General features: G+C 29.0%; 3 protein-coding genes across 6 annotated transcripts in view; 2 read left to right on the forward strand and 1 right to left on the reverse strand.

Moving 5' to 3' along the window:
* Nucleotides 1–20,340, reverse strand: part of RabGGTb (geranylgeranyl transferase type-2 subunit beta) — a 36,800-nt gene extending 16,460 nt beyond the window's left edge. Inside the window, exon 1 of one of the 2 annotated variants that reach the window (XM_071185537.2) lies at nucleotides 20,226–20,340. Coding sequence is in view for 1 of the 2 variants with exons in the window: in XM_016061250.5 (XP_015916736.2) it covers nucleotides 107–109 (3 nt within the window). In the remaining variant the exon portion in view is untranslated. Of the gene's footprint in view, nucleotides 1–106; nucleotides 411–20,225 lie in introns of those variants that run through there. The other variant, XM_016061250.5, reaches the window with a different exon arrangement.
* Nucleotides 391–16,878, forward strand: Shmt (serine hydroxymethyl transferase). 3 transcript variants are annotated; one of them, XM_043052926.3, is made up of 8 exons: nucleotides 391–727; nucleotides 2,247–2,449; nucleotides 5,146–5,504; nucleotides 7,669–7,881; nucleotides 10,681–10,791; nucleotides 12,484–12,606; nucleotides 13,563–13,790; nucleotides 16,585–16,878. In XM_043052926.3, the coding sequence occupies exons 2-8, from the start codon at nucleotides 2,259–2,261 to the stop codon at nucleotides 16,746–16,748; spliced, it is 1,389 nt and encodes a 462-aa protein (XP_042908860.1). In that variant the 5' UTR covers nucleotides 391–727; nucleotides 2,247–2,258; the 3' UTR covers nucleotides 16,749–16,878. The 3 variants fall into 3 exon arrangements, with proteins under 3 accessions (XP_042908860.1, XP_042908859.1, XP_071041637.1); XM_043052925.3 differs by lacking the exon at nucleotides 391–727 and adding an exon at nucleotides 1,491–1,738; XM_071185536.2 differs by lacking the exon at nucleotides 391–727 and adding an exon at nucleotides 1,494–1,694.
* Nucleotides 20,341–24,485: 4,145 nt separating the features above from the next.
* Nucleotides 24,486–27,150, forward strand: part of LOC107455690 (uncharacterized) — an 80,029-nt gene continuing 77,364 nt past the window's right edge. The window contains exon 1 of the mRNA XM_087164128.1: nucleotides 24,486–26,608. Within this exon, the coding sequence (XP_087020254.1) occupies nucleotides 25,049–26,608 (1,560 nt within the window). The 5' untranslated portion in view covers nucleotides 24,486–25,048. The remainder of the gene's footprint in view (nucleotides 26,609–27,150) is intronic.

Consider the following 27,150-nt stretch of genomic DNA (forward strand, 5'->3'; position numbering starts at 1 on the left):
TGAGAATTTTTATTCTCAATTAAAATAGATAAAATTTTAATTTAGTTTTGAGTTAACTTCTATGCAAGTATTACAAGCAATCATATTTACATAAAATAAAACTTACCATTCTATAGTTATTGTAATAAGATATTAGTAAAAATAATAAATCGAAAAGAAAAGTTACAATTTTATTTCACAAAATGATAATACAAAATTAAAGGCAAGGCGGTGTTTAATTTTATTTACAAAATAATAGCAGAAATCCGAACATTTCGATTGCAACCTTCTAATTCTGTTCATTCGGTTTCATCAGTTTCAATAAATTATGTTGCTTAAAATCAACTGTTCATCGAACTAGAATACTTTTGATTCAAATCAATGAATTTAGAACGTTCCGTTTATTTTTTCATATTGTAAATGACGGTTACAAGGAATGGCTGGAACATGACTAATAAAGAAATAAGATTTTGGTTTAAAGTCTTGATTGAAGCTAAATTAAAACCATAGGTTTTTGTAACATCAAATAGTTATACCATCTCTGGTCATACCTATTAATGCGGAATTTAAAAAAATTAAATTCTGCCAAAATTTAACTGTCGAAATTAAAATCATAACTAGTGATGCATCTGGCAGTTTCACTTTATTTTGAAATTTATAGAGGCGCGGATTTGTTTTGAAGTTATGAAATAGTTACATCACGTGTTATCCGATAGTCTTATCTCTTACCTCTTCGTTTAATTTTAAAGTAATAAATGAATTTTAAATATAAATAATTACTTTTTTAATTACTAATATGTATTAAATTGTTTCTTAGTATCAAATACGATAATTTTTTATGCATTGTTATTTTATTGAATTTAATGCTACGAAATATGCATAGTATCAGTAAAAAATCATATTGAAACAAAATGCCTATTGTTTCCTTCATACATTTGCTGTTGATTAAGATTTTAAACAGAGTGAAATTTAATATTTAGCCATCACTTCTCAGCAGGGATAAAGAAAAAAAAAGGGGGGATCGTCACTATACAAATAATCTTTTCCTGAAATAGCTGAGTTTGCTTTTGTTTGGAATTGTAATGAGCAAGTATATTGCACTACAATGCAAACCTTAAAGTTTATTACATTTTCAAGCTATGAAGAAAATTACATTTCAGTTATTCAATGGAGAAAAAGAGAAATTTGAACAAGTTTTTAGTTTGTACCTGGCTTATTAAAGTTTAGGTTTTTGTTATTTATATTGTATTTATTCTGCATTGAGATAATAATTTATTATTTCTTATATTATGTATTGAACTGGTCATTCGAACCATAAACTTAGATTAAAATTTTAATAAAACATATTTTTTCTACTCTCCATTTTAATTTGAGTACTTTAAAATACTTTACTAAAAGAGAAATTCAATTATGATGATGTATATTTTTTATTGCGACAGCCTTGAATTTACGTCAATTCAAATCAAATTAAGTATGTTATCTTATCTACTTAAGTTGCTTGCTTAATCTTCCTTCTTCTTTCCACATTCTACTGATAAAAAAGGGAAGAAAAAAAAAAAATTCTAACTTATTGATTTGGTTACTCTATCTTAAAACTATCTTTATAAGAACTCTACTCATCTGCAAGATAAGATAAATTTAACATAGATATAAATTTTTTGAGGTGTGCAAAAGAATCAGGAGATATTTTCTATTAAACCATATTTTGCATCTGGGTACAGTGCTAATTTATTTCTTCCAATTTTAAATCTAGTTTCAGGTTAGTTTTTTTTTCCAAATATTTAAATTGGATTTAATTTTAAGCATTAATAGTTAAAAATGTTTAATTTTTAATAAGATTTATTTACTAAATTTTGGAAGTTAAAAATTAGATTTTTCATAATTTAGTTATAAATTTTATATGATAGTATAAAGTTTATATATGTAAAATAGTTTTGTTTTCCAATTTTAAGACCAAGCAAATTTTTAAATGGCCACTGTGTTTGTGGTATTAAGAGTTATCTAATTTCTTCCTAAGGAAAATTAATTCATACCTTAAATTGAAAATTCTTGTTCATTTTTCTTAATTTAATGTTTGTATCATTATGATGTTAAACTTGCTATTTATATTTCCTTCATTATGTTAAACTGTTAATATATGCTGTATTATGATGTTAAAATTACTGTCAATATATTGCTTTTATATATTAAAAATTTTATTTACTTTACTTAAAAATTATTTTTTTTTAATAAAAAAATTCTGATTTTATTGCAATATATCATTATAGTTTTGTCAAATCATGGATCCAATTTTGAATCAAACTCTGGATGAAAGTGATCCAGATTTATTAAAGTTGTTGAAAAAAGAGAAAGAACGTCAATCTAGAGGTCTTGAAATGATTGCTTCTGAAAATTTCACTAGTCGAAGTGTTCTTCAATGTTTGAGTAGCTGTTTACACAATAAATACTCAGAAGGTTATCCAGGACAAAGGTATTTTAATTTATTCTAAACTATAAATTTTATGTATTTTTATGACTAATGTCTGTGCATGATATTAATTTTTTTAAAAGAAATTTTCTTCCAGCATCTACAGTGAAACCCCGATTTTACGTTTTCGGTCGGACTAGCGATAAAAAACGCTCGAAGCGGAATAACGTAAAATCGGGATTACGAAAAATCTATGCATATTTTTAAAAATTGACACCTACCAGTTAAATTAATGGAAAAGATTAGTAATCTTCACTTCCTCTTTGTTTTTAGCTACAATTTCATCTACAACTCGTTCAATACTAACAATTTTTTGCAAATTTACTTCTTGATTTACATTTGCAAGTAAAAATTGTTTTAGAGTTTTTATGCTTTGTAGTTTTTATTGTTGTTACCCACCCCCCTATTGACAAATGGAACAGAAAGAATGCAAGAATTGCTCCATGCAGCTGAAAAATAAGTTTTTCTTGTTCAAAAAACTAGAAAAAAGTTTGTGTGAGAGTTATAGAATGAAAAAAACTTTATTTGATCTGTTGGTAGAAAAGCGCATCAAGCGGGATTTTCATAAAAGGGGTAACGCAAACTCCGGGATTTTTTAACATTATCGGTATAGGCAATTTTCACGGATCAGCAGAAAATGACGCAAGAAGCGGGATAACGTACGAAACGGACAGCGTAAAATCGGGGTTCCACTGTATTAATAAATAAATAAAAAACAAGATGATAAGTCTCATTTTTAAGTTGTTCAGGAGAGGATTTTTTAAAAGTGTAATAGGTGAAAAACTCTGCGATATACATGTAAACAATGTAGATGCTTTTGTATGTTGTACTGGTCTCTAAAGGAAATTCTTGAAACTTGTAAGATACCTATCTAGAAACCATGCGCAATTTGTATATAAAATATCACTTTTCAAAAAAGTTTGGTTTATATTTAAATAATCTTAAGCTTTTTCAAATCATAAGTTTACTAGTTTAAAAGGAAGAAGAAAATTCAAAAAAGGATAATTGACTCAGTTACAAATATATATTTTGCTGAAAACCTTTTTAGTATTATTTTAAATAATTATTTAGTATTATTAAGTTTATACTAAATATTCATGTTATCATATTGCATGCTCATAGTTGTCTTTAATTTTGACTCTAGTGAAGATTCATTTAAATTATCTTAAGTCTTGGTAAAAATTTTTTTAAATATTTTATTTTTGCTTGTTTAAGGTTTCCTTGTTTATTAGCTGGTTTACTAGGCACTTTTTGTTGTTGTATAAAATAAGAACAGGCTTTTTTGTTGTTAAAATTTAGATCAAGTTTACTGACGTAAGGACTGAAATGTTAACGTGTGTTTAAATTAAAATAATAGACTATATTGAATAAAACAATTAATATTTATCGAGTGGATATTGACATTAATGTTTAAAACTGTTTTATTGACAATGTTGATAAAAATGAACTATTTTTCCTTCTTCAACAATCATATTTAATTTTAAAGGGATGATGAATGCCGCTTATGAGATGAGGGTTTTTGTCTATTTTGATTTTAGTTTCTTTATATCACACAACAAGTTGATATTAAGAATAATTTGGTTGGGTTTGAAAATTTTAATTTCTTTTTTTTTAAGTGTAAGAAATCTTTTGTCAGATTTCTTTTAAAGAATATTATATTTTGTATTATAAAATAATAGTTTAAAAAATCATTTAATAACATGAAGCCATCATATAAAATTGTTTCCTGTTTTTTCCAAAGATAGTAGTTTTTATTTATAGGGAAATAGGGTGCGTAGCATTTTTAAAAAATGCTTAAAGGTGCTTATTTTCGATTTTCTTTTTTTAAGAGCCCCTAAAGGTGCTTTTTTCATTGGGTGTTTTTAAAAAGTGCTTAATTTTCGCTATGAATTATGCAAAAAAAAAAAAAAAAAATCACGTTCTATTCAACGATTTCACAATTAATTCAACCCCAATCTATTTTAGCATTTTGTCAGCCCGTAGCGTATGAAAACGCCATTCTTCACACACAATTCAAAATGTTATGATTTTTGACAATTGTCAAAAACAATGGCAAAAGTTTTTTTTTTTTGTTGACATGACGGTTAAAACAAGATAAAACCTTCAATTGTTAAAAGCTTTCCAACCCTGCATAATTATATTTTTTTAAAGTGCTTAAAAATATTTTTTGAGTGCTTAAAAGGTGCTTATTTTTTTGAATAATTTGACTTTGCACCCTGGAAAAAAAAATCATCAGACTTTGTTTCATTATTTTTTTTAGCTTAGTTAGCCAGCTGTTTCAGTGTTTCAGCTATATTTATACATTTTTGAAAAAGGTGTATGTTGAAAGGCATTGTTTTGTTCGGTATCAAACTTTTTTCATATTAGTGATAGTTTTTCCTTCATCCTTAACCAGCTGAGTTTTTTACATTTGGACAAGTTTGGATTGAAATGTATCTTACTCATTGAATAGAAAAGGGAAAAAGTGGGAAAACAAAGTAAAAGAAATTCTTTATGTATTGCAATCCTTAAGTTGTCTAATTTTCATAATTTTTTTCTATTTGATTAGTAATAAGTACTTTAATCTTCATTTGAATTAAAAGGTTTCAGAATAATTTGTACAAATAACTATTTTGTTGATTTTCTTTTCAGTTTCAAAATAGAAGTAATAATATTTTAAAATGATTGAATACTGAAATATATTACATTTATAACCTTAGGTATTATGGAGGCAATGAATTTATTGATGAAGTTGAGAGACTATGCCAACAAAGAGCTTTACAGACATATGGCCTTAATCCAGAAGAATGGGGTGTCAATGTTCAACCTTATTCTGGATCTCCAGCTAATTTTGCTGTTTATACTGCAGTTGTTGAACCACATGGTCGAATCATGGGGTTAGACCTACCTGATGGTGGTCACTTAACTCATGGATATTTTACTGAGAAGAAAAAGATTTCTGCTACTTCTATGTTTTTTGAATCTATGCCTTATAAACTGGATCCATCAACTGGTCTTATTAATTATGATCAATTAGAAGAATTAGTTAAGCTGTTCAAGCCGAAGTTGATAATTGCTGGTAAAAATTTCCTATGATTTTAATCTTAGTGTTAGAAAGTTGTTTCTTTTTGTTAAAATTATGATCTAGTGAAAATTTAAATAGTAATTGGCTGGATATGTTATGTTTTGAAATATTTCATGTATCAAAGTTTAATTTTATTTATAAGATATTGAATTGATAAGCCCAACTTACTTTAAAGATTTCTCAAATAAAATTGAGTATATTTATGATTTTTATTTAGTTTACGAGTATTTTTATATTTTTAAAATAATGCATAGCATAATTTTTTTTTTTTTTGCAGTAATAAAATAATTTCTACCTTTTTAAATGTGCAGAGTGAGTAGATTATCAGCGGAACTATAATAAAAAATTCTATTTTTATTTTAATTTATGAAAAATATTGTTTTAATGTAATTTTGAAAGATTCTCACAAGTTTTCTATTACTCTCTGGATGGCACGGATGAAGAGTTGCATTTTGAGCTTTATTTTTTTTTTTGCAAAATCGGTTTTGAATGTTATATGATAAGTAAACAACATTAGAAAGTAAAAATCTTGCAAAATTAAGTAATTAATTTCTAACCAGTAGAAGTTTCAAAATTCATTTTATTAAGGTTTCATTTACCTGGACATGGAGGATGGAGGTCTATTTCATGTTAAATATTCAATTGATTTTCGTTATGAATGATAAAGCAAATTATTTAATTAACAAGTGTATAATAGAGAAAATTACTTGTGTAAAAACCAAAGAATACAGAGTTTTTATTTATGATGTCCTCTCAGAATTATTTGTATGTTCTGTATGAATGTTAAAAGAAGAAAGTGTTGGTATCATGTTTTGGTTAAGTTTTTAGAACTTGCCATTATGTTTTATCATTTAATGTAAAGCATGGTTAACTATCATCATACTCTCAAACGTTTGTAAATAATTTTTTCCAGTATTAGTGAACCAAAGCTGAAGTTCTTAAAACAAATAGAACTTTTATAAAACATGTCCATAAGGAACATGTCAATTTGATCTGATCTTTAATATGTCCGTTTAAACTATTTATAACTAGTGGAAGATAAATTTTTTTTTAAAAACCTAATTTATTGAAACATTAGGTCACTGTTTTGGCACCATTGGGGAACAGTATTTTTGAAATAGTGGAAATTCCGTAGCAGTTGGTGATTATTATGCTTTGCTATGAATGGTAAAGCATAATTAGTTAAATGAATATAAAATGTATTGATAAATAGAAGAAAATAAAAAAAATTTAGATTTTCATTAGGTAGACAGAGTTGACATGTCTATTGAAAATTTCAATTAAATCTACCAAAATTGTGTCACGAGAAAACATCTCTTTTTACATCTGTATTATTTGTGATACTGTTTATTTGTTTTATTTCTACTGAAGAAATTATGCAACTTTTAAAGGAAGTATATGTATCTCTTAAAATTCAATTAAATAAATTCAAGCATTTGTAATAAAACTTAAAATATATATAGCAAATACATAGCTGCCAACCCTTCTGCATTTTGCAGAAGCTTTCTGCATTTTTACTTATTTTAGCTATTTTTTCCACTTTTATGCGCAGAAGAGAAGATCTTCTGCATTTTACCCATCCGCCTGATAGCTAGTATTTTCTTTAAGTCAGACGTCGCTGTTCCTCTTGTAACAGCCTTTGGCAGGGCCGTAACTACATTTTTAATCAAAAATTAATAAATGAATATTGTACCATCAAGTAGCTGGTCAAAAAAATTTTTGAAAGATGTTTCCTTTTTTGTTTTAAAAAAAGATGAGTATTGCTTTTTTTATGCTCATATTAAGTGGATTTATAATAAAATAATTAAAATCCGCTTCATTTATAAATTTATTGGTAATTAGTATGTGCTTGCGAATCTTCTGCATTTTTAGGCATTTCTTCTGCATTTTTTTTGTCTATCTTCTGCATTTTTATAACTAGAGGTTGGTAGCTATTCAAATATGTATTAGGTAATGGATTCTAAATAACCTAAAATGGCATAATTTCTCATTTTCACTTAAATCTAGCTTGACTTTTCACCTTAATCTATACAATACTACGATTTGATTATAAACATCTTTCTCGCATACATTTATGACTACTCAATTTTAGTATTAATATCATTTTATAAGAATATTATAAATTATTTTTGTACTAAGTATATTTTATTTTCTGTAGGTATTAGTTGCTATCCAAGAGATTTGAATTACAAACGCTTCAGAGAAATAGCAGATATTAATAATGCTTATCTTATGGGAGATATGGCTCATGTTAGTGGTTTAGTTGCTGCAAAATTAGCACCTAGTCCTTTTGAATACTGTGATATTGTTACATCAACTACTCACAAAACTCTTCGAGGACCTAGAGCTGGTTTAATATTCTATAGAAAAGGTATATTTTTCAAATAAATTTTGTCTTTTTTTTTTAGAAAAAATATTTTTATTTTATTGGAATGTATGAATTCAAATCATACCTTGTAAACAGGGGTCTGTTTAGAAGAAATTTGGGTCCGTTAACGGACCCTTCACAAAATATCTTTTCATAAAAACGGACCCTTCACAAAATGATTTTTCTTTTAACCGGACCCTTCACAAATTTGTTTATCTCCATTATTGTTTTGTTAATCGAATAAACCCTTCCCAGGAAGGGGGGGGGAAGAAAGACAGATGCAAACGTACTAAATTTTGTCTTCCGCAGACACTTCTTCCTTTATTCGTCCGGAATGAATATTCTGCTTTCAGCAGTGTAGGCTAAATACCAAATATTTATATGTTGCATCGCTAATTTAATTGCTGCAATTGCTGTTTATTTTTTAAAATTTAATTTTTTTAATTATAATTTTACAGTGTTGAGCATAATCTTGTATGTTTTTACAATTTAAAAACTCATTGAAAAAGTTTTATTTGCAATAACGGACCCTATTTGCACAAATTCACAAAAGCGGACCCTGGTTGAAAGAATGTGACTTAACGTTTATTTTATATTCACAAATTACGAGTAATTTTTTCACAATTTTACAAAAACGGTCCTTTCACAAAATGTCTGGACAGACCCCTGGTAAATGTATGATGATTTTTCCTCCCACTGAATTATCCCACTATGGACTGATCATAAAGACGCGGTTCTCAATAAAACGCCAAAGTCAGACATCACTGACAGCAGTCAGTATGTTGTTGCTGTTGCTTACCCTCATAGATCTGACATTAGTCAGATCAACTCCAAAATGTTGTTGTCAGCCAGAAAGTCGATGACAAGAAGGGGATCGGAAGTTAAGACCACCCTGGATAGTCCGACACAATCAAGTATATCAAGTCAGTGTGTTCTTCCGTAAAGCGCCTAACTTCACACCCAAGTTATCAAGCTCCAAAATGGAGGAACCAGCAGCTGAGATCAAAATTGTAATGGCAATACGGCATGCCTTTGGGTCATCCTCAGGGGTGTTTTCCAGGACGTTGCCACTGTGCAGCTCTTGAGTGACGTAAATAAAGTATCTACCTCCTACTGAATTTGTTATGATCTATGATTTAAAATTAAATTATCCATCATTCATTGTTTGCTAAACCCCATGATTTCTTTGTTTTCATATTTGTTTCTCATCTTAAAACATAAATTTTACTGTATTGTAAAATATATTCCATTTTATATCTTTTATTCTACTATTATCTGTGGCATATTAGCATTCGCCTCCTAACCTTTTTTTTTTGGAATTTTTAAACTCAATTTTGAAACAAATAATTGGCAAAAAAAAAACAAACTTCTCTTTAAGTAATACTTTTTGAGAGAAATTAATTAATTTGAATGAAATATTGTTACTATTTTGCTAGCTGCTCATCCCAACACACCAACCCATGTCTTTGTTTTGTATCGATTTTCCTTTCTCGACACAACATTTTTATCTCCCTCGAATATATATATTTTTCATCACATATATTAATATTCATTGACTGACTTGTAAAAGCATTAATCCCAAGCAAAAATATATATATATATTTTTAAAAAAATACAGTTTTTAAAATTTTTTTAAATTTCTTGAACTTTTATTTTTAGTAATTTTATTTTGTAAGCAAAGATGATTTCATTTGGTAATTTATTTTCTGTATAAAAACAACCCAAAACAATTATTTATTTATTTGAACTCTATTAAAATTTTTTAATTTCATATTGGTATAAGGGAATATTAATTAATTTATACTGCTGATTGAAAACTTTATTTGCTTCAAAAGTATACTACTTAAAAATATCACTTGGCATGTTTCAAGCGCTGAAAACAGACACCTATTTTCAATATTTTCCAGGCGCAAATAAGAAGAAAGAAAAGGAATTCAAAAGAAAAACGTAAAGTTGCCAACGAAAAATGGAAAAATAAGAGTGAGAAATAAATATAATGATATAGATTTAGATTTCAGTTTTTAGCTAGCAATTCCAAGTTTTTATTTCAAATCACTTTTGCTTTCTCTCGTTCTTGTCTATCAAGTCTTGAAAATGGGTGTCTTTTTTTGAGCACTTGAAACATGTCTACTGTTATTTTCGATTCTTATATTTTTGAAGCGAATGATTTTTTCAATCAGTAATATCTTACCGCTTCAGTTTCTTGAGATAATTTATTTAATTGATTCTGGTTATTTTTTTAATGCAGCATTACTGTAAAAATTTTCCACTTATGATTTTAACAATTATGAGTCTCGGTATTGATAAAATGTTTTATTAATGTAATGCTCGGTATAGTATGTTTTATTGTTCTTGTGCGATTAAATTTTATTTTCTTATTAAATTTTATATTTTTAAGTAGAGTAAATTATACTTTTTTTTAGTTAACCCTTTTTAAAAGTATGGTATATGTCTAGCGTTCCAAAACATGTTTTTGATATTTTTTTTTTTTTTTTTTTGAAGAATGTTGTCATGAGTTTTTGTTTAGACCACTAACGAAGCCTGAACAGTTATGTCTTATGTTTATTGATATAATTGTTTAAATATTAAAAGTTACTACTTTTTTATTGCATCTATTTGTTAATAATTTATTTAATTTTTCTAACATAAACTTAGTTTTATCTAAAATGGGAATAATCTTATCTTTTTAGGAAACTAATATTGTATTAAAATTAATGCAAGATATGTGATTTATTATTTTTTAAAATAATTTCTGTACTAATTTTATTAACTTTTTTCAAATTATTTGTTCGTTTCTTCCAGGAGTTCGTAAAGTTACTAAGGCCGGTGAAGAAAAATATGATCTTGAAGATAAAATTAATCAAGCAGTGTTTCCGGGTCTTCAAGGAGGTCCACACAACAATTCTATTTCAGGTTAGAATTTAGTAGTTTTTTAAATAATTTTCTACAAACCTTTTTTTATTTTTGTAATACATAAAAATCATACTATCTTTTTCTAGTTTGCCCGCATTTGATAAAATTAAGTTTATTCTGTGATGATTTTTTTTAATATATCTGTTTTTGCAATAATAAAATTAAATGATATACTTTCCTAGTTTTTACTTTCTTATGTAATTTCAATTTATTTAATTGGTACATTATTAGGGATGTAATGAATAGTGATTTGCCCGAATATTGAATATTCGGCGGAAACATCGACCGAATACCAAATATTTGACTGCCAAATATTTAAAAAAAACATTCATAAATATTTTTATATCGAAATAAGTTTCGCAATTATTGAAAAATAATCAAAACTGAGCTGTATTGGTGTGGGTTTGAAGAAAAAAAAAACTTTTATAGAAATATTTAAGGTAATGAAGATAATTAGATGTTAAGATAATTAGAAATATTTAAGATAAAAAAAATTAACAGCTATTAAAAAAGAAAAAACTTAAGCTGTTAAGTTGGGGAAAAAGGATATAAGAGAAAATATCTTCTTAAAACTAAACTTTAACGCTAAAAATAATATTTTCCACTAAAAAGCTATCCACAAAACATTAAAAGAGATAGTGTCTATCAGAAATGCTTTTAAAAATGCAGCACTATCATAAAAAAGCCTATAAAAAACAAGGATTATATACAAAAGCAAAACATAAAAAATAAAAATCTTAATTTTTGAAAGAAAATTTTAAAGCTAAACATTTCAGTTTTCCAATCACTGTATGTTCAAGAAAAGGTGAAGACTAAAGTTAAATAGAAACACTCTTAATTCCCGCATCATAATAAAAGCGTCTATGAAAACATACGTTTTTTGAAAGAGGAAAAACTAGATGGAAACCAAAACAAAAATCGGTCTTAATTTTTAAATGAAAGATTTAATTATAAAATCTTAAATTAGTTTTTTCACATTAATGTATTTTTAGAAAAAAGTGTCCATTAAAGAAAGTGTTCATTAGAAACCCTCTTTAAAGAATGCTGTCATAATGAAAATGCTGTTGAGAAATATTAATAAAGAAATCAAAAGAGGGATAGAAAAATTGTTCTAAGTTTTGAAATATAACTTTAGCGTTGAGAATCTCAGTTTTCTATGTTGCTAGTTATCTGTCTTACTGTACAAGAAAAAAGAGACAATAAAAGAATTTAGTCTACTAGAAATGCTCCTTCAATATGCTTCACTTTAATTAAAACATAAAAACAAGCTAAAATGAAACAAAGAAAAGGTCTCAATTTTTAAACGTAAAGTATTGAAAAAAAAAATGAGGAAATTGACTTGCCTGAATATAATTAAAATAAAGAAAAAAATAACATTACAAAACTCATGGTTCAATATATAGTAATCCAGTTTCAATTATTCAAATTTCGCCTTTCTATGTTTCTTTCAGAACATAAATTAACAAGTTTTAGAACTTAACAAATATGTGTAAAAACTAAATCTAATAATGTTTAGTAAAAAGTATGATTTTAGATTATTCTTTATTAAATCTATTAAAATTTGTAAACAAAAAAGGAATTGTCCAAATAATACTTTGCCGAATATTCAGCAAAAAGGCCGAATATTTGTTATATCCCTATACATTATATTTATTTTATGATAAGATGCTAACTGTAAATTGTTTTGTCTAGGCATTGCTACTGCTTTAAAACAAGCACAAACTAAAGCCTTCTACGAGTATCAAAGTCAGGTATTGGCTAATTCTAAATGCCTTGCAAAAGGCTTGCAATCCAGAGGTTACACTGTTGTAACTGGTATGTTAATTTGCTGAATTTAATTTCAATTTTGTTTTTGCATTTTATTCTCTTGCTTGTATTTGCAAAATTAAGTTTAGGATGTGTTTTCTTTTTTTTTAAAATTTTCTTTAAAATGCCTTTTAATCATAAACACGTTATTTTCTAAGATATTTACATTGTTTTTCTCAAATTAAAAACTCACTAAATTTGAAATTAAGCAGATTTATTTTAAATGATTAAAATTTCAGTTTTCAGTACATAATATTAGAAATCAGAATAAGCAGTATTGTGCATTAATTTGAAAATAGTTTTTCTGTAAAAATCTTGCCTTTAATTTCTTTTTTCCTTAAATGAATTGAATCAATAATTATTATAAACTACACATGAATGTACATATATTTTTGAAATTGAGCAGAAATGATGTGCATAAATATTTCCTGCTATTTATTTGGAATAAAATTATAGGAGTAAACATATCCATCTTGTTTAATTTTGAAATTTTTTTTCTCTTATTCAAAAGCTATAGTTTTTTCTTCTTGCTCTACCAGAGCTGTCAACTATTACAATTTTTCCGTAATTATTGTGATTTCACAGTCAAAATTATGGTCTTACTGTTGAGTAAAAATTTGGTTTTCGAGAATTTTCTTGATAATTTCTTGAATAAGTTTTTTTTTCTTCTTTTATTGCCAAGAGTTACTCGTTTGCAGCGAATATTCCAAATAAAGTAACACTTAAATGTTACTTTTTCATTATTTAATAGTAAATTTTTGTATAATATGATTAATATTAGGTACATAACTATATAGAAAAGTGGTAAAAATACCTCAAAATTGTACTAATTTGAATTTTGTCTGTTGAATGCAGTAATTTAGTACTTATGATTTGTTATAGTTAAAGTTAGCTTCTCTGCTCTACTTATGTGAATGTTTCAATCATTTGGTATTTTTTTGTAAATTTATTTTAAATTTTAACAGGTGGAACTGATAATCACATTGTGTGGGTCGATTTGAGGCCTATTGGATTAAATGGATCTAGAGCGGAAAAAGTACTGGAGGATATATCTATTGCATGCAATAAGAATACTGTGCCTGGTGATAAAAGTGCACTCAACCCTGGTGGAATTCGTCTTGGTACTCCAGCTCTTTCAACTAGAGGTCTAAAAGAAAGCGACATGGACAAAGTGGCTGAATTTTTGCATAAAGGTATTTTTTTTCACCTGAATAATAATTAGCAAAAATTGCTTCTGAAAAATTTATCTTTTATGTGACTATTGTTTCTTAAATATTTTATTTAAAAACTATATATGAATAGAAACAAAATATGAAAGAAAAAGTATTTTTCTTATGTAAAGATTATTAATGATTATTTTTAGAATAAGCAATTCATTGGAAGCTATTGAAGATAATAGCACACAGCTCTGAACCAAGTTTTATGCGGCAAAGAGTGATATCAGAATTTGCAGTAAATGCAACAGACAGTCAAAAGTCAATCTTAGATATGAAAATAGCTAGATTTTTTATGCCAATAACATTGCATTTAATGCAGCAAGCACTAAAGAGTATAAAGAAATGTTACAAGTTCTTAGACCTGGTTATTTTGGCCCCAATCGATTTAGGGGGGGGGGAATTTGAGATGCTGCATCGTTAGAAGGTGATCAAGTTTTAAAAGAACAAACATCTGAAAGTGGATCATTTGCTACACTATTTATTGATATTTGGAGTAATGTAAAAACTGAACCATTTATGGCATCATGTGTCAATTCTGGAGAAAAATCATTTTTCCTCAATGCTCTGGAAGTAGTGCAGCTAACACAAAATCAGCAGAATATTGTGCCAATCTTGCCATTGAATCAGTAGAGTATTTGTGATGTTATGTATATTTTACCTTCTTTCCTTCACTCTTATGCTTCCCAAGAAATATAACTCTTCCAAAAAAAATAGCAATCGATCAGTTTACAACATAAAGACATTTATTAACTATTGTAAATGAATTTTGAAGAAAAGTTAACATAATTAAGCCACCAGAACAAAACTACTAACATACGTTTTCAGCACCTCCACTCTCCATCTGAACCCTATCTTCTCTCTCTTTTTTCTCCTTTTGATTTTGATTGAGGATGGCGCCACCAGACATCACAGTATTGTTATGAGAATTTTAGAATAAATATTTTTGCAATAGGCGCGGATAACGAAAACAAAATTATAAAAGCGAGTCATTGCAAGACGAAAATAAAGACCTACTATTCTATGGATGCTCCTTCCACTACCTAAATCTTCTTGCAGAGGAAATAAACAAAAAATACGTTATGAAGCACATAGCTGAAATTCTCAAATATTTTAAAAATCACCAAATACCATATAGCTGGTTAAAAGAAGAAAAAGAGTGTCATGCTTCAACTAGCTAGTGAAGTTAGGTAGAACTCTCAGTCCAATTGTATTTTGTCATTCATTAAAAACTATCACCTCAACATTGAAATTCAGGTAGAATATTCAAATGATTTCCCTGCCAACATAAACCGCATTTTGGGAAATGCAATGATCTTTAAAGAAGCTATGAACATGCGGAAACAGCTTGCAGCTATTGAAAATGTACTTTTGCAAATTCTATCTGAAACATCAAATCTATCTGATGCAGTTGAGTATTGGATGGATTTATAAGATGAGAATTTTTAACGAAAAATAATTTCTAGAGGAAAAAGGCAGAGTATTTGGTTTATAAGAAAAATGCTGAATGGCTTATTTACGTTCTGTGTCTCAGAATAAAAGATCCAAGTGTGTACCCACACACATTATTTAATGAAAGTGCGTTGAAATATTTTACTTTCTGAAAATGGTGGAGTGTTATAGAAGCCCGCTCATGTGGGCATACAAAAAAATTGCCCATTTAATGGTTCAGTTAGCTGTTCAACAAACTCTGTAGCTATTGAACACATATTTTCTATATGTGGTCCTAACTGAGGAACAGTTTAGGTCTCTAAAAAGCTTTTTAAAGTTAATTGAAGTTAGAATGAATTAAAACTGGAAGAGACAATTACAGAACTCTAAATGTTTGAATTAATTTTATTTTTACTTTGCTGATATATCACTAATAATGGGATGTAAATTTTTATCTATTTAGTTACAGAATAATGTGATATCATTGAGATTAAAAAAAAATTGTTAAAATAAAAAGAGTAATGTGTTTCTTATAATATATAAAATATTTTTTATTCTTTAAAATGTAATAAATTTTCTTAAAGTGAAAATTTTAAAAATTTATTAAAATTTTTTTGACCTAATTATTGGAATGCAATGAACATTGTTTACTTCAACATGATAGAATAAATTGAGAAAAATATTCAAAAATGTACTAAAACTAACTAAGCCCATAGAGGGCCAAGGCCTACTGTGCCCATCTCAGTTTTTGACCTTTGGCTGTGGGGTGCTGCAGCATATGGTTCGGTTAGGTGGTTAGCCGAACGCAGAACCCCCAGTATTTAGTTTTCTCAAGCATGCTTGGTACTCATTTATTCACCCACTGAAGAGACGAACGGCTGAGTCAACCTTGCCCAGCCGGAGGATCGAATCCAGGACCTGTGACCAGGACAAGGTGCTACCACTCAGCCACCGATTCAAAAATGTATAAAAGTATAATAGTAGCTAGTAATAACTGAAAAACAGGTTGGCAAGCCAACTCCTTTTTTGTTATTTTTTTAAAAAACCCCACTAAAATATGGCTTATTTCATTCTGGGTTTTATTGGGGGCAGTGGCACCTGATCTGAAAAACATCCATGTATTTTTACGAATTCTTTTTTTCTAAGTTTCATTTTATTGATTTAAAAAAAAAAATTTTAATATAATTTTTCCAGATGTTAGTTTACATTTGATGCTTTCAGATCTAAAGGTTTTCATCTTAAACTATTTAGCCTGAATGAAAATCATAATTTAATTTCTTCAGTGATTAATTATTTAGGAATAAATAATATTAAGTATTATATTGTTTTTTTTTCTTTTTAGGTTTTCAATTAGCTCTCGAAGTTAAATCAAAAAGTGGACCTTTGCTGAAAGATTTCAAGAGTACACTTGAAAATTCTGAATTCCAAGAAAAAGTAAAAAACTTGAAAGATGCAGTAGAAGGTTTTGCCTCCCGATTTCCACTACCTGGATATGAAGGATATTAAACGGCAAACAATTTCTTTGCTATTCCAAACTTTAAATGTTATATTTTCCAACGTTGAAATATCTGTATAGTTAGTTTTTACATTTTGTATACATTTTAACTGTTGAATAAAGAGCTATTTTGAAATATAATTGTTATCATCAGATTTTTTTTTATAAATGAACCTCTTCTGGCCCAGTATGACAACACTATTTCAAAAATTTTACAAACCGCTAGTAATTTAAAACTTCTTGTTAAGTTTATCCTATTTTCAGTAACCACTATATAAACTAGCAGTATCTAACCCATGAATTACACTACGGCCCGAAATTGGGCTGCTGACTTTAAAAAAAATCAGTTTCGGATTTGTTAAACGTATGGCAAGATATAAAAAAAAAAATGGTTATCAAATTATTTTCTAGACTGGATAACAATGCTATTTTTATTCACCACGCTCCATTTCAGAATAAAAGTTATTAGAGTATAAATAACAATTGAATGTATTTTATGCCTTCTAATGTATGTGAAGTTAATCAAATCTGTTATCTTGCCACTTTTTTGCAACTACTCAACCACTGAAATTCTTAAAAATTCAAATATGATCCAACATTTTTAAAATATTCTTATTCCTAATTAGAGTGTTTTACTAAAATTTTAAAAAGGGGGGAAAGACACATCTTAAAATTTTTTATGTATTTTTTCCTTCTCATTTTAAATAAACCCTTAGGATTTTTATTTTAATTGTATTTAACATTAAAATATGTTTTCTGTTTAAATTTTATAATGGCTGAAAAGAAAATACCTAGGAAATTATTGAACATTTTTCGATCAGTACAATGCTACTTTTGCAGTTTATACTTCTGTCATTCGATAGGCTCTTGACGAAGTTCTAAAATGTACCCACACAAAATGTAAGCTGAGTATTATTTTAATTCACATAATATAATAATTCACACATATATACCAGAAAAAAAAAAAACGAAATTTGAAAATAAAATTAAGCTAAAAAGTAGTTAATTGAAAAAATATATAGATAATAATGTATATAATTATATATAATAATATTCAGTTAAAATTAAAGGAAATTATAGTTTAAAATAAATTTAAAAAAAAAAAAAACAAGCAACTGATGCTTAATATAATGTCCTAGTATCCCCAAAAAATTAAAATTTTTTCATAAATGGTTACAGATAGAGCGGTATAATTTCAGAAATCGATAAGATTGTCTTATTTAACATTTATTTTATAACTGTCGTTGAACAGCCGACCCAATTTGTTGGGTTTACGACTACTAATGTTCAACTACGTAGCCTTATAGTTTTGAACTACATCCAGAAGACAAGGGAACTCCTTGATCAAGCATTGGGACAAACTAGCCTTTGTGGAGGACCTTATTATGGTAATAACCCGCGTTTGTGTTACGAAGAGAGGAAAACCTCCCGTGGTTAGTCCAATGGCAAGGGGATTATAACCCATGATCCGTCTACTACTGACGATATTTTACGCCTGATCAAAAGGGCTTTATAAATATATGGAACTATATCTTAAGGTTGGAACTGACGTACAAAATTTCTAAAGAAGAATTAAAATTCAATAGCCTCGTGAAACATTTGCATCTCTTTTAGAATTTTGCCCTGTTGTAGCCTCGCTATATTCGAAGATTATTTCAAAAACAGATGACTGCGTGGCGTTAGCGTTTGATGCGACGTGTGCAGCACGTCGCTGGCGATTTTGTTAAAAAGGCATCTTGACGTGCGTGGTCGTCTTTCCGGAGCAGGAGTTTAAAAGCGTGATTAACAAAATGGGTTTTTGTGCTGGTTATGAAATATAATGCATACAGATGGTATAAAACAGTTGCAAAAAAATGTTTCGCTTTTTATATTTAAGAGAAAAGGCTTTTTGTGCCTTTCACTACAAAATAAAAATTTAAAAAATTATATGTAAATCTAAAATTATGGTTTCAAATATAAAAAATTATTTTAGAGTAGAATTAAAACTTATAAAATTTTTAATAGCCTCGTGAAACATTTGTCAACACTTTTTAAATTTTTTTCCGGTTTTGGCCTCACTATATTCGAAGATAATAACAAAGACTGACTGCGGGGCTTTGGTGTTTGATGGGGCGTGCGCAGCACGTTGCTTGCGATTTTGTTAAAAAAGCATCTTGACGTGTGTGGTACGTTTCCCCAGAGCAAGTGCTTAAAAGTACGATTAACAAAATGGGTTTACGTGGTGGTTGTTAAATATAATATATACAAATGGCATAAAATAGTTGCAAAAATGTTTCACTTTTTATATTTAAGAGAAATAGGCCTTTAGTGCCCTTCACAACGAAATAAAAATTTTAAAAACTATATCTAAATTTAAAATCATGGTTTCAATTTTTAAAAAAAATCAACAAAAGAATGCATTCTTTCAGTTTGTAAATATATTTGTAAACAAGTAAATAATCTCAAGAAACTGAAACGGTAAGATATTACCCTATTAAAAGCTTCATCCACTTAAAAAAAAAATATGAATAGGAAATAAGAGTAGATATGCTTCAAGTGCTCAAAAACAGGTGCACATTTTCAAAATTTGCCAGACATGAATGCGAAGAAATAAAAGTGATTTGAAAACTTTTAAGAAAATTTCAAATCACTTTTGTTTCTATAAAGAAACGTTTGTTTCGAAAAAGAAACAGACTCCTATTTTCAAGACTTGCCAGGCGTGAATGAACATTCGACTGTTATTTTCTATTCATATATTTTTGAAGTGAGCGAAGTTTTAAATCAGGTAAATTCATAATCACTTTTAAGCTTCTGTCTACTGGAAATCCCTACCTCTAGAACAGTGGTTACCAACTGGCGGCTCGCGGGCCACATCTGGCCCTCGAAGTCTTTTTTTGAGGCCCGCAAGCTAAAATATATTAGTTGTCATTTTCTGCTGACAATTTTCGTAAAAAATCTGTAAGGGGTTAAAATACTAATTTCTTTGTTTCCGTGAAATTTAACAAACCAACGGTGCAAAAAATTTATTTCTCAGGTAAATATCTACTTCTTATTTTAATTTGTAATTCAATACTTTTGTTTTGTACACCTTGATAAAAATCAGACAGTAATATTTAATGTTCCTTCAAACATAAAAGAATCCTATATAAAATTTTAATAAAGTTGCGGCCCGCCATTTGACTGGTGTTCTTAATTGCGGCCCCCGGCCTCATGTACGTTGGAAACTCCTGCTCTAGAACAAAAACATTTTCACCATATCTGCACTTATTATACTAATAGGTTAACATTAAAAAACGAGGAGGAAACCGAATAAAAAATTTAACGCTATTTCGCTAATGGCGTGGATTTTACTTGATTTTACTGGCGGTTAACTCTTAATTTAATAGTTATAGGTGAAAACGTTATTCATTTCGTCATAATATTTACTATTGAACTGTAAATTAGTTGAGCTATTGTACTATGGGCTAGGATACATTCTGCTAGGTCAAAGGCATTTTAACGATACCCACCTGGTATTTGTGGTAGCAGTGGTTGCTTCCGGAGTTAGAAGATGCGGAGGGGATAGGTTCTCAAAATAAATTTTTCCCTTCCTCTCAGATCGGCATTCATATTACGTCATAGTTTGTATTTTTGGGATCTAATCTTACCTACAAAACTCACCCTGAATCATCATTCTGCCAGACTTGGCTTAGTATCAATACGTTGGCGAACTACTGTAAATATTTAACCAATTAAAAACAGGGGTAAATATTAAGAAAATTTTGTCACTGGACTACTGTACGTATTTAAACAATTAAACGCTGCCTGTGAGGAGCATAGACTTAAGTGTGCCCAACCTTAAACTTATCATAAAGAAATAAATATATAAAAAAGGAGAAAAAAAATAAAAATAAATAAATATATAAAAAATTAAAAATAAATAAATAAAAAATAATAATGTGAAACAAAAATTTTGTGGTGAAGAGGTATTTGGCTATTTATAATCATAAATTTCGTTTTAATTTACGATAATGAAAATCGTAATTGCGATAAAAAGGCGAAATTTAGAAAAGGTACTGAATTGAAACATTGTATACCCTTACCACATTGAAATGAAATTTATCTCAATAATACGGGAAAATAACTCACTGTCTTACAATAATTATATTCAAAAGTTAGTTAAGGGGTATTTTATTTTATTTTATAACCAACGTTGAATAGCCGACCTAATTCTGAGTTTATGACTATCAATGTTCAACTCCGTAGCTTCTTAATTTTGGACCTAACCCAGAAGACTAGAAAACTCTTGGATCAAGCATTGGGACAAACTAGCCCACATGGAGGACTTTTTGATTGGACTGAAACAACATTACTTTCTGGTCCCTCTAATACTTGTGAAAGAGGGTACTTTCTGGTCCCTCTAATACTTGTGATACCACTTTCTTCTTTTTTGGAGAAAAAAGAAAAAAGGAGAATTGTTTTTTTCAAATGACTCAAGGCAAAAGAGGGTATAAAATTTTTGGGAATGTGTGATTTATCTAACGTAATTTTATCTAAAATAGTTAAATTCTCAATTAGTTCAAAGGTAAATAAGTTACGCCTTAGGCGTGGTGATCATATCTGGTTGTAAAGGGTTAATACCTAAATTCCTTAATAAATAATGTGCCTTAATATGTACCTAAGTGTTAAATGTACCTAGGGTAAATATGTATTTAAAAAATGAGCCAGACATGTATGAGATTTTCAGTTTCAGTCACTCTCTTAAGGACTCACTTCATCAAAACACTTATAAAAACCAGTTTTAACACAGGCTTCGGAAACGTGGATAAAACACAATAAGATATAAACCCTTATAATAAAAGATGAAAAAGCTCTCTCAATATTAGAACAGTCCTCAGGACTAGTTCTGGTGGAATTTGTTACACTGCTGTACGGAGGAAAAGATACATTCTTAAGTTATATAAGAATGAGGACATCATAAGATCAATTAGACTAAACAGAATGAGATGGGCGGACTATCTGCAAATAATAGACTCAAGTAAAATAAAGAACTGGAGAATAGTTTCCTGCAAGAGAGTAGCTTGGAAAAGTCTTTTAAAGAAGACCAAGGCTCACACTGGGCTGTCATGCACATCGATGATAAGGATGTTGATAACGTTTTTATCGAGAGTTAAATGCTGTGATTTACCTACTTAAATCTATTACATAAATTTAATGGTGTTACTTTTTTTTTTATCATTCCTTTTTTCCTGCTGAATACATGAGAATATTTAGACAGTAATAAAGGAAAATGGCGCATCACCGTGGAAATGGGAATTTCGAGGGTGATGAAATTTTTGCCAATGTTGTGCCCTACTTATTTCGTTTCAGGTGAAGTAAAAATAAATTTATTTTGTCATTCCAAGTCTATTTGAGAAACGCATTTTTTCAATTTTTATTTTATTTCAATTTATTCTTTTTAGTTTCGTGTCTGTAGTTTGTTCAGGCCGAAAAATGGCAATAAATTCAGTTTGCAACACTCAGGAAATAATTGTACTTGTATTATCCTCAGACGCAGAACTCCAATTGAAATTTAAGCACTCTAGTTAGTCGGAAAATAGTCGAAATTTCGTTTAACGATAAGTTTCTTTTGACTATAATACGCAAAGCCCGCGTTAAGTATTCGCCACCTCGATAAATGCTATAAAATCGTTAATTCGGCGAAAAATGCTTTTCTTTGGCAGGATCACACGATATCGCATGACGAAATTCCTTCCTGCCGTTTGTGTCAATAAACAGATGAAGTGGCAGCAAGATATACAAAGCGCCAAAATAATAATAATAATAATTAAAAGATAATAAGAACGGACCATTTTGAATAACTTTTGATATAATGTTCGGATCTTTACATTTTAAAACTCAATCTTAATGGCTCGAGGGAGTGATTTAAATATGCTAATTAATCAGTGCAGACGATATTTTAAGTTACGAAATCGAACACAAAAACGTACTTTCTCTAAAATAAACGTACCTTTTTTCAAAGGATTCGGATTTCTGACCCCCCCCCCAAATCGCAATCTGGGAAATATGGTCCCGATAGTTTGGTCAGGAGAGCGATCCAAAGTTTGGTCCCTTTAATGTTAGTCTTACTGTTTCGCGTATTTCGCCAGATCGCTAAAACTTTTTGCATGCAATTATAAAATTCGTTTCTCCAACGATAATTCTATACAAAAAATAAATTTTAATAAATATATATTATTTTTCATTATTTTATTTAATAATCGTAGAAAAATTTGGAATTGTAAAGTATTCATTTTTTGACATCATTGAAAACAATAGTTTTAAATGGCAAAATACAAATTTCGAGCGAAATCGGTCAAATTATGTATTTTGCCATTTAATTTAATTTGACATCGAATTTAAATTGTTGCTTAAATACAGAGTGCCGTTTGAGCATTCTAGTTAGTCGGAAAGTGTAGGAATTTTGATTAATGACAAATCGTGTTTATCGAGAAATTGAAACTGACTTCAACTTGCAGCGATAGAAAAAAGATTAAAATTTGATGGTCATCAGACGAGGAGTTCTCACAAAGATTTCAGTACTCTAGCTAGCCGAAAAGTAATCAGGATTTTGATTTCATCAGTGCTATGTCGTATACGTAAAAGCGAGTTAATAAAAACACAACAAAGATACAACCATGAAAAATCCTGCGATGATTTGGAAAAGACCTTGTACTTTCGATTAAGATGACGCGGGATCTAATCCTGGTGATGCTGGATGAGTTAAATTCCTTAAACTCTCTTGTCTTCTGAGTTGAGTTGAATAAAGACTGCACACCCGTCTAAAGAATTTGCTGTTCAATGCCAAAAATAAAATAAAACAATTATTTTAGAATTGTTAAGCTTTAAGAAATAAACTAATTTTGACGAAAGAAATTATGCCTTATTATTAAGCGAAGTTCACATTTGTCAAATGAAAGCTACATTAAATAATTTCTTTTGAAACCACAAAATTATTATTATTATAATATTGAGTTTTACAAAGAAGACATAAAACACTTGATAACGTGTATATTTTTAATTAATTCTCTAAATTATATAATAATTTAGTGCTTTAAGTGCTTAAGTAACAATGTTTTTATATAATAAGTGGATTATTGAAAGTTAATTCTTATTTGTTTCGGCAGTATTTGTAGAAATATTAATCTTACACAGTATTTGTTGAAATTTTAAGTATTGTAGTGTATTTTAATTTTCTTTACAGCCCATTGCTATATAGTGAGATAGATTTCAAATTTTAAAATAAATACGAAATCAAATACTATCCTTACGGAATGCCTTTTCGTCTAAGGGAGCTCTGATTATTCATAGAGGATGTCAAATTTTTCGAAAGATCATAGAATCTAACTTCAATAGTTTAATTTTTAATTAAGTATAAATTTTCTATTACAAAAAATGCATAAAGAAAGTTACCAAAAATTTATCTATTTCATAAAGAAGGAAATATTTTAATCACTTAACGTTTTCATTTAAGATTTTTAAAGAACAAAATTTGTTTTTAAAATTTTATTTACCTATTTTTAACAATTAATTGCCGTACTTCTTTCTTTATTTCCCTTCAAATAAAAAAATCGTTTTGATTAAAAATAATTAGAGTTTTAAACGAATTAGATGTTTAGATTTTTCTGTTATTATATTATAAACGATTATACATTTTCAGCGAAAATAACGCCAGGAGAAAGTTCAAACCTTAGCTCTTTCTCCATCTTGGCGACTGAACCCACATTTCTTTAAGCAACCCTTAGATTCTCAAAGCAGCCTGTAGAATGTTCGGCTCACGTCTCATGCAGTTGGAAAATGAGCGGCCCCAATTATGACGATTAGGGGCCGCTAATTAGCCCCTTTATATTTTGTGTATGTTTGCTGTAAATTAACGCCTTTTAATTATTTGTGCTTAAAAAAGATTCCCTCTGCTTTCATGAAATAATTTGTGTTTCATTGAATCCTAGGAAAGTTTTTTTTAATTGAATTTATCTGATTATATTTAGATGAAATAAATTACGACATAATATATTTTATTATTGGAATTACTGCTCAGTGATTTTTGTGGATTATTATATTCAACAATCGAAATCAAGAAGAAAAGTTTATTTTTCATACAACTTACTTTGAAAGAGGAAAGGATATTTTCTTCTAAAGCCGCTTGAAATTGTTTTTACGTGGTTTTATTTAGTAAAAAAAAATATATATATATTTTTCCATCTCATAGCGCATTTAGAATATCCAAAAGTATACGTTATTTTAGTGTGAAACAATCTTTTAGTATAGAACAAAATATCTTCTGTAGTTAAAACAGCTGTTTTTGTGTTCAAAAATGAATACGGTGTGTCCAGGTTTTGTTCCTCATCACGTCAAACCAAATAGATGCCGTAGATGTTTCAAAGATGTCCACGACCACGACTCCAGCAAAGAGGTTACGACCAGCTTCACTCTTCCCTTGCCACGAAGGCGAAGGGAATCAGTGGCGGTCACCGAGACCCCAAAAGCTGAAGAACCGCCCACCACTGACCAGTCAGCTAGCTATACCATGCGGACAAGGCAAAGGTCTTCATCTACTTCCAGTTGGTTTCAAGAAAAGAAGGTCAGTGATGAACAAAAAGAGAAGATTGATTCGCTCTTCAGAAATGCTGATGATTCCAAAGCGACATACAGGAGCACTGACACCAACGATGATAAATCTGTGGATGCAGTTGCTGTGATACGTTTGCCAGAATCTCGGTTAAGAAGACGAAGTGACCGCGATACATTATCAGATAGGACTAAAAGTGAAAATAATGCATCTTCAAAGTCTGCTAATGAAACTAACTCAAAATTTAGCTCCAAATATAATCCTAGTAGAACGTCAGATACCAAATTATCACTGGCAGCAAACAATAAACTTGATGATAGTAAACCACCAGAATTGCCGCCTAAAACTTCGGAAAATCGTGTTGATGTTCCCAAAAAGTTCGATTATAGGTCCTCAGAAAAGAAAGAAACTGAAACTAAAACAACTAAACCGTCTCAAAGTGATTTATTGACTAGGACTACTAGTTTGCGTTCGAAATTTGAAACAGCCGAGGCCACTAAAACAGAATCAAAATATGGTGCAAATAAATTAGGAAGTGAAATTTTGAATCGATCCAGTAGTTTCAGATCAAAACTTGAATCAAAGACTCCTGAAACAACACCCAAAATTGATTCTAAATCTGACTCTTCTAGAACTACAGCGGCCGACTCTGTAGGTCGAAGTAGTAGTTTCAGATCAAAGTTTGAAACTCAGACTGCAGAAGCCACTAAACTTGATTCAAAAGTTCCAGATAAACGATCTCTAGAATCAAAGTTTAATGACAAAAAACCTACAGAGACTAAATTTGGCGAGGTTAAGCTCAGAGATACTAAATTGAGCGAGATTAGGAGTAGAGCTTCAAAATTTGAATCGGCAGCAGCTGATACTAAAGTAACAGATAGTGTGTCTAAATTTTCTGATACAAAATCTTCGAAATTTTCAGATTTAAAATCAAAGAGTGATAAATCAGAGGGATCCAAGATCACCGATAACAAAGTGAAATATGAAAAAGAAGCAGTTTCTTCTAAAACAACAGAGAGCAAGACTGTGGAAGCTCCTAAACCAGTACTATCCAGATTTCCTAGTTTTGGAGCTTCGGATACTAAACCAGCAACAAAACCAGTGGTGGTCAGTAAGAAAGTATCCTCATCCAGTAGTAGTGAAGAAGAAACTGAAAGCGAAAGCGAATCATCTGAAGAAGAACCACCACCAAAACCAAAAACCCCAGTAATACCAAAAGAACCGGATAAAAAGTCAGTAGCTCCTGTTACATCAAAAGTTGCTTCTAAAACATTACCTGCTAAGGATGAAATTTCAAAAGATCAAGTAAGAACAGTTTTAAATGAATTGTTTTTTAAATTTTCTGTTTATATTTATTTGTTCAATTAATTACTGATTTTGGAAATTTTGAATAATTTCAAATGCGATTCTGGTTTTAGAATAGAATTTTAATCAAAACATTCAGGAAACGTTAATAATTGGCATTTTTCTTAAAAGAATAACAACTCAATAATCTTTCTTTGTTTCACTATAATAGTTAAAGAACTAAAATAATTTAATTAAATAAATAATAATAAGAAGAAATATAGCGGGGGAAAAATTACAAAGCATGTTTTCAACATTTTATGACACTAGAAAAAAAAAGTGATATCAAAGTTTCTTCGTTCTAATGAGTTTTTGTAAGAATTAAAAAAGTACAACATAAATACGATTATTACGCAGCTTAAATTAGAACATTCAATGCCCGTGAATTACCAAACATTCAATTACTAAAAGAACCGGATAAAAATTCAGCAGCTCCTCTTATTCTCCTAAAACATTGCTAAAGAAAAAATTTCAAAAGATCAAGTAAGATTAGTTTTAAATTA

The sequence above is a fragment of the Parasteatoda tepidariorum genome, chromosome 5 (assembly GCF_982258835.1).
Source record: "Parasteatoda tepidariorum strain Cologne lab strain chromosome 5, Ptep-v5.0, whole genome shotgun sequence".
NCBI lineage: Eukaryota > Metazoa > Arthropoda > Arachnida > Araneae > Theridiidae > Parasteatoda > Parasteatoda tepidariorum.